The sequence below is a fragment of the Giraffa tippelskirchi genome, chromosome X (genome assembly GCF_054371585.1).
Source record: "Giraffa tippelskirchi isolate mGirTip1 chromosome X, T2T-mGirTip1v1.2.pri, whole genome shotgun sequence".
NCBI lineage: Eukaryota > Metazoa > Chordata > Mammalia > Artiodactyla > Giraffidae > Giraffa > Giraffa tippelskirchi.
In genome coordinates this window covers 96,532,293-96,539,342 of record NC_137289.1, presented here as the reverse complement: position 1 = coordinate 96,539,342, position 7,050 = coordinate 96,532,293, and the positions used below count along the sequence as shown (strand labels likewise).

At 40.0% G+C, this 7,050-nt stretch overlaps 1 protein-coding gene and 1 long non-coding RNA gene across 4 annotated transcripts in view; one reads left to right on the top strand and one right to left on the bottom strand.

The window, feature by feature from the left end:
• Positions 1–1,081: 1,081 nt before the first annotated feature.
• PAGE4 (PAGE family member 4) lies at positions 1,082–6,279 on the bottom strand. 3 transcript variants are annotated; one of them, XM_081564905.1, is made up of 5 exons: positions 6,259–6,279; positions 4,478–4,563; positions 3,899–4,004; positions 2,332–2,457; positions 1,082–1,196 (listed from the first exon to the last, which is right to left on the bottom strand). In XM_081564905.1, the coding sequence occupies exons 2-5, from the start codon at positions 4,553–4,555 to the stop codon at positions 1,183–1,185; spliced, it is 324 nt and encodes a 107-aa protein (XP_081421031.1). In that variant the 5' UTR covers positions 4,556–4,563; positions 6,259–6,279; the 3' UTR covers positions 1,082–1,182. The 3 variants fall into 3 exon arrangements, with proteins under 3 accessions (XP_081421031.1, XP_081421030.1, XP_081421029.1); XM_081564904.1 differs by lacking the exon at positions 6,259–6,279 and adding an exon at positions 5,730–5,849; XM_081564903.1 differs by lacking the exon at positions 6,259–6,279 and adding an exon at positions 5,162–5,239.
• Positions 5,288–7,050, top strand: part of LOC145536162 (uncharacterized) — a 25,925-nt gene continuing 24,162 nt past the window's right edge. The window contains exons 1-2 of the long non-coding RNA XR_014075677.1: positions 5,288–5,685; positions 6,202–6,331. This is a non-coding gene — a long non-coding RNA (uncharacterized LOC145536162). The remainder of the gene's footprint in view (positions 5,686–6,201; positions 6,332–7,050) is intronic.

The window sequence follows — 7,050 nt, the reverse complement described above, 5'->3', positions numbered from 1 at the left end:
CTGAACAAAACATTAGGAAAAGGATTCCAACAATACAGAAAAGGGTCACTGTATCATGATGCAAACTATTTTCTAGGAATGCCACATTAACAGATTACTGGAGAAACATCAAGATCACCTCAATAGATGCAGAATGAGTGTTTGATAAAATCCAACAAATATCCAGTGTAAGTACTCTTAGCAAACTAGGAGTAAACAGGAACTTTGATCTAATAAAAGAGATCTAATTTTAAAAACCCTGTAGCATACATCATAGTAAAACATTGAAAAATTTCCCTTTGAGGTCAGGTATATGACAAAGATGTCCACTATCATCATTTCTATTCAACACTATACTCAAAGGGTTCAGCCAGTGTCATAAGGTAAGGACAAGAAATAAAAGGTAAAAATATTTAAAAGGAAGAAACAAAACTGTATAAAGTATGATTGGCCCATTATACAGAGTGAAGTAAGCCAGAAAGAAAAACAACAATACAGTATACTAATGCATATATATGGAATCTGAAAGATGGTAACGATAACCCTATATGCGGGACAGAATGAGAGACACAGATGCATGGAACAATTTTATGGACTCTGAGGGAGAAGGTGAGGGTGGGATGTTCTGGGAGAATGGCATTGAGACATGTGTATTGTCATATGTGAAACAGAGCACCATTCCATGTTCGATGCATGTGACAAGGGCTCGGGGCCGGGGCAGTGGGATGATCCAGAGGGATGGGAGGGGGAGGGAGGTGGGTGGGGGGTTCGGGAAGGGGAACACATGTAAACCCATGGCTGATTCTTGTCAATGTATGGCAAAAACTATTACAATATTGTAAAGTAATTAGCCCCCAAGTAAAATAAATAAATTTATAAAAAAAAAAAAAAAGTATGATTGGGTATGTAGAAAATCCAAAAGAAAGTAGACATAAACTATTTATATAAGTTTAGCGAAGTTACCAGATACAAAATTATACAAAAAAAAAAATAAACAGCACTTCTACAGACCAGCTCTAAACATAACATGAAGAATCTTTTGAGATACCACTTACAATAGTATCAACTTCCTAGGAAAAGACTGGACTAAAGACATGCATGATTTTTTTCCAAGAAGCTGCAAATTTTTATTGAGAGAACTGATCAAGCCAAATAATCAACAAAACAGTATGTATGGCTTCAGCTTGTCTTCTTTTTAACTTCTCACTGTCCATCACCTAAAACATAAATGTAACAGTGGTATGTTACTTAGCAGAACTTTACTTAGATAATAAAAAAGGTACACAAGACACTACAGTTTGGGTTTTATAAGATGAAACTAAAACCAGAACCCTGACTACTGCACATGCTCCATGTTAATGAACATTTTCAGGCATATGAGCACTAATTTTTTTAATGCATCATTCTTTTTGGTGGTGTGAAGAAACAGATTAATAAAGCCCAGAACAGATTAAATCCTACTAGCCTATTTAAAGATAATTTAAGGAATGAGCAAAAACTGCCAGTGATTTCAGTTAAAATAAAATTAACCAAAAACTTCAAGAAGCAAAACAAGCAAGCAAACCCAGTGTTATTCAAATACATTTACTTCATGTAGTCTTATAATTTTATATATATATATATATGTTAAAATAATAATGTCATACTTGGAACTTTTCAAAGAGAAGGCAACGAATAGCATTCCATTTGGTTCATCTCTTTTATGTGAAAGTATTTTATTGATTTAGCTCAACCATTATATGGCCTATATAAAGTAAGGTGGCATTTTGTTCCATTCACACCTGTTGTCCTGGAGTAAGTAGTCATGGCACTCCCTTTAACTCTCAAGGGTACCCCGGTTTAGATGATAAAAATTACATGGTCATACTAGTTTTAAGCCATGGCCATTACCAATGACATTAAAATGTGAAGGAAAATACTACCATTTCTCAGCAAGGCTCACAATTAAAAAAAAAATAGCAAACCAACCTAGAAAAGCAGAAACATACAGATCTATATTTTTTGGCATTTAAAAGACAATGATTTTTGAGAAAGATCTGGAAAATTTTAAAAAAATACTATTGTATTGCCTAGATATACAATTAGCACTGGAGTATGTTAATTTATGTACTTTAAGAAGTATTTGATAACTTCCCTTGGGTTTAAAAAGACTTCCACTCCAAAGTAATAATACTTTCTTTCATGTTTTATAATTCAACAACATGGACCTGACAATTCATTTTTTTCCTGATACAGTGTTTTGTGTCTGAACTACTTTTCAAATAATCTCTATATGTACAATTTGTTATTAAAGTATAATAATATTGCAGAAAACAACCACTCTACAACTTGCATTCTTAATAGATAATATACCTTCTTCCGGAATTTTAGCAGGCACTGGATTAGGTGGAATCTTCCCTTTCACATCAGGGACATCTCCAAGCTCACCCTCAACCTTTTCCAGATCCACTTCCTGGCTGGGCCCTTCCAGTTCAGGTTCTGATATAAATAAGAGAGTTATTACTATAAGTGGCAAACTATAAATTAATGCTATTAAACAAAGCACTGGAGGTTAGCATTGCACTAAATGTGATACATAAAAATGTAATGAGCACTAAAGTTTCTTGCTATGAAGTGAAGTTGTATTTTCCATATATTACCTCTTCTATGAATCTTTTTCCTAAAACTGTTTAAAACAAACTTAGTTGTCTCCTTTGTAACATATACACATCTATTATTGCACTCATTAGATTGGCTACTGTTTACATGAATTTCTCTGGCAAGATTGTGAACTCAAGGCAGAAATCATTCTTATTTGTATTTATATCCTTAGTACCCAGATTACCTGCCACCAAGAAGGCCTCATAAATGAGTGGGGGGGGGGGAATCTTTAAAAATAAGACAAACCCAAACTGAAGAACATTTTATGAAAACAACTGGTTTGGCCTCCAAAAGATGTTAATCATGAAAGACAAATACTGAGGTACGCTTCCAGGTTAAAGGAGTTCAAAGAGAGAGAACAACTAAATGCAATGGGTAGTCTTGGGCTAGATCCTGGGTCAGGAAAAAAATAATGCTATAAAGAACATTACTAGGCCAACTGACAAAACTGGTTATTACTAGGCCAACTGACTACATATTAGATAATATTTTCTCAATATTAAATTCCTGTATTTGATCTCTGTACTGGGTCACATAAGAGAATATCCCTGTTTTTAGGAGATACTTACTGAATTACTTAGAGAGTAAAGAGCTGTATTTGAAATTTACTGTCAAAATGGTTTGGCAATAATAATATGTATATTAATACCTAAAGCAAGGATAGTATATGGCAAAATATTAGCAATTGCTGAATCAAGGTAAAGAGGATACAGAAGTACACTGTGCCTTCTTACAACTTTTCTGTACTTGTTAAAACTTTTCCAAGTAAAAAGTTAAAAAAATATGTGCCAACTAGATTATGGTTCAGGAAGACAAAAATATTGAAGACTTTTAATAGCAACTACAATAGGACTTCACATTTTTTATTTCTCTGCATTATAAATTTGAATTACAATCTAAGAGCTAACCAAAATATATCTAGTTTTGCTTAAATTTTTGATTCAATGATTTCAGAAGCCCTGAAAACAACATTCCAAAAAGATCAAGTTTAACTAGTAAAATAAAGTATAATTTTGTCAAAATTCAACGTTGCTATCTTTGATTGGCCAATTTAGGGCCTTAGCAAGAAATGCATTTCCCAAGCATGCCAAATTAAAACATAGGTGAGTAAAATGCTGAAGGAGGGAAAACTTATCACAGAGAGGGACTGCAGTCAGCTGAAAAATATATCTTTTCCTTACCAAACAGGTTTCCAGCCAATTTTCAGGGAACCCTTTATACCGGTCTCTAGTAAAACATCATAAATGAAATACAAATTGTCCCTCCATCCCCTCTTTACCTTGAACCACAGACGCTCCTCCTTCTTTCTCTTGTCCAGGTTCCATGTCTACATTCTTAGCTGGTGGTTCCTTACGTTGAGGTTTTTTGCCACCTAGTTTCCGGGCCTTGGGGGGAGAGTAGGGGCAAATAAAAAGTACTGTTATTAATACTCTGACAAGAGAAAATACAAATACACATGCTACATGGAGGTAACTAATTAACAATATGAAGAGGCTTTTCCTGTTTCTATGTAAGTATTCCTAACAAAGTTACTCTTCCTATAGAGAAAATACTCTAAGAAAGGAGTTATCTACAAGGACCAGTAATTCTGGAAACCATCTTCATCTTTTCTGGACTGTGTGTTATTTATTAATAACCACAATAGAGAAGTCATAGGGACGATTTCCAGGCTCCTATCAATATACATATCCAGGCAATACCAGAACATAAGTCTCCTTGCTCAATATCTGTCATGAGATTCATCACTCAACTATTCTCAGCAAGATAGCCCTTTGTACAACAGATCTATATTGGTTCAACTTTAAAATTTTTCTTTTATTAATTTCTGCTAATGGAGGTAAGATATTAAAGCACTTACAGCCACAGCTTCAGCCGTATCAGAAGACTCTTGACCATCTCCCCTTCCTCTAGATCTTGATCTTACTCGTGCACTCATATTTCACACTGAAAGTAGAAAACGGTGAACTGGAGAATGTAGTTAATTTTAAGACTATACTGGACTATTACCAAGCTGGTTGGAAATTCTTTTTTGTTACAATATAATGTTATTAATAACATCAAATAAGGCTGTCCGCAAACACCTTTGTTTCTCTCACAGCCAATTTGGCAGAGAAAGGAACTTCAAGTATTTTATTTAAAAAAAAAAAGAAACGGCCTTACTAAAGAAATTCGATCTCACTCTCTAACCCTTGAATATGGAGAAATTTTGTAATATATGGCCACGTCCAGCTCCCCATTTCTGACTCTGGATTCTATGCTGTCGTCAGTTCCAGGGCCTCCAGGACCCAGGTACTTCATATAGTGCCCTCAAGGCTCGACCCTTCATCTTACCGCCTGCCCTCCACTGTGTACCGCCCTCCCTCTCCCGCCACCAGGACAAGCGGTATGGCGGCCGCGACAACTGTGAGGTGAAAGACGACGACTTAAGGGCGTTCCTCCACAAAGACCACAGATGGCACCGCCCGACCCGCCCGAAGCCCAGTGGTTCCCTCCCACACGCACGTACACTTAAATTCCAGACAGGACAGATCTGTGGACCTACCTGGTAAGTCTCAACCAGGTAGAAAGAACCCAGACACTAAGACGCGACCCGCAGAGCTCGGCACCCAGACCGTTGCGCAAGCTCCACCGCAAGGGCCGACGGGAACGTGCGCAACCCTGGCTGGGCATGCGCACTGTCTCCCGTGAGCCGCGTGGGCTACACCGTTGCTCCGCTCCGCTCCTCCCCACCCCAAGACTCCCGGATGGGTGCTCTGTCACCAGTTCCGGTGCCTCCAGGACCCAAATACAGCAAATAACGCCCCCGCGACTCGCCCCACGTTCATCTGAACCCCTGCCCTCTGCCGCCCACCCCCTTCCTCCTCCCTGCCCCCCACCCCACCCCTCACCCCCCATTCCCACCCACCACCACCCTTTCCCCACCCTACTCCCCCACCACTAGGACAAGAGCTATGGCGGCCCCAACACCTGTGAGGAGAAAGACGACTACCTCGAGGACCTTTCTCTTCAAGAGGCTAAAGACCACACCGCCTGACCAGTTTAAAGCCTGCTGACTCCCCCTCACAGGTACACACACTTAAACTCCAGGTAGGACTGATCTGTGGACCTACCTGGTCAGTCTTAGCCAGGTAGAAAGAATCCAGACGCTAAAACACTACCTGCAAAGCTCGGCACCCAGACCACGTTGCACACACTTCACCGTGAGGGCCGATGGAAAGGCACACAACCCTGGGTATGCGTGCGCACTCTGTCTACTGTGAGCTGCGTGGGCTGGTTCCCCCCCTCCCCAAAAGGATGACTCCCGGATATGTGTACTGTTGCCAGTTCTGGTGCTTCCAGGGCTCAGATATCTCAAGTAATGCCCCCAAGACTCGCTTTACTTTCAACTGCCCCTCTCCCCTCTGTGGTCCACCGTTCCGCCTTGCTCTGCCCCACTGCAAAGGGCCATAGCCGCGATGCCTGGTAAAGAGAAAAATGACGACCTCGAGGATCTTCCTCCTTGGAAGTCAAATATTGCACTGCACCCACCCACCCAAATCCCCCTTGCTCACACTCACTCATTAACATCTGTTCACACACCAGCTATGACATAGTAGAGCACCTGGTGGAGAATCAGAAAGGGAATGAAAATCGATCTACCTTTCGTTGCCGCCGAAACACGACCTCTGCAGAGAACTCCACCTGCCAAGCGCAAGCCTCGGAGGTGTGCAAGGTAACTCCCAAGCGCCGGTGCAGTAATGTGTATGTCACGTGAGCCATGGTTACACCCCTCTCTGACCAGGTAGAAGCTCCGCCCCACCTGTGAGAGTGTTACATCCCAGTCCCAAAAGGGGTTTTTCTTTTTCTTCTCCACACCAAAAATCTTTCAGTCTTTCTCTGTCTAGAACATTCCCAACCCTGATTGAACTTTCCAAATTCTCTCAGTGTAGCTGTTGGGTCTTTAGTCTCCCCAGAGATGTGTGAAAGCTTTTAGAATCTGAAAGAGCACAAAGGCATTTTTAAGCACGAGAGGGATCCAGAAAATGTAAGAAAAGGGTTGATAAATCCAAATAAAACTGAAGCCTTAAACAGTCCTGTGACCCAACATTTCTGTTCCGGAAATTTGTGTTAAGGTAACTACCTTGCATGTGAACAAAGACCTAGATACATGGGACTTCCAAAGCAGCTTAATTTATAAAAGCATGGTCACAGACTTGATATATCAGTAAACTGAGGCACATTTGAGATATGGCTGCCCATCAAAATGAATACTAAACGTTTGCTGTCATAGAGATGCTGCTCGCATTGTTATTAACTAGAAACAGCCAGTTATGTAGCATTGTGTGTGTGCAACTTGATCCCAGTAGAAGTGGGAGGCTTTGGAGAAGTTTATCAGCACTATCACACCACCAACTCTCCTCTCAGACAGTAAATATTCTTTGTTTTTCTGAA

Coding starts and splice junctions, on each gene's coding strand:
- PAGE4 (XM_081564905.1), bottom strand. CDS start 4,555: ATGAGTGCACGAGTAAGATCAAGATCTAGAGGAAGGGGAGATGGTCAA. Junction 4,005..4,477: donor ATACGGCTGAAGCTGTGGCT/GTAAGTGCTTTA, acceptor TCTCCCCCCAAG/GCCCGGAAACTAGGTGGCAA. Junction 2,458..3,898: donor AGGAGCGTCTGTGGTTCAAG/GTAAAGAGGGGA, acceptor TATTTATATCAG/AACCTGAACTGGAAGGGCCC.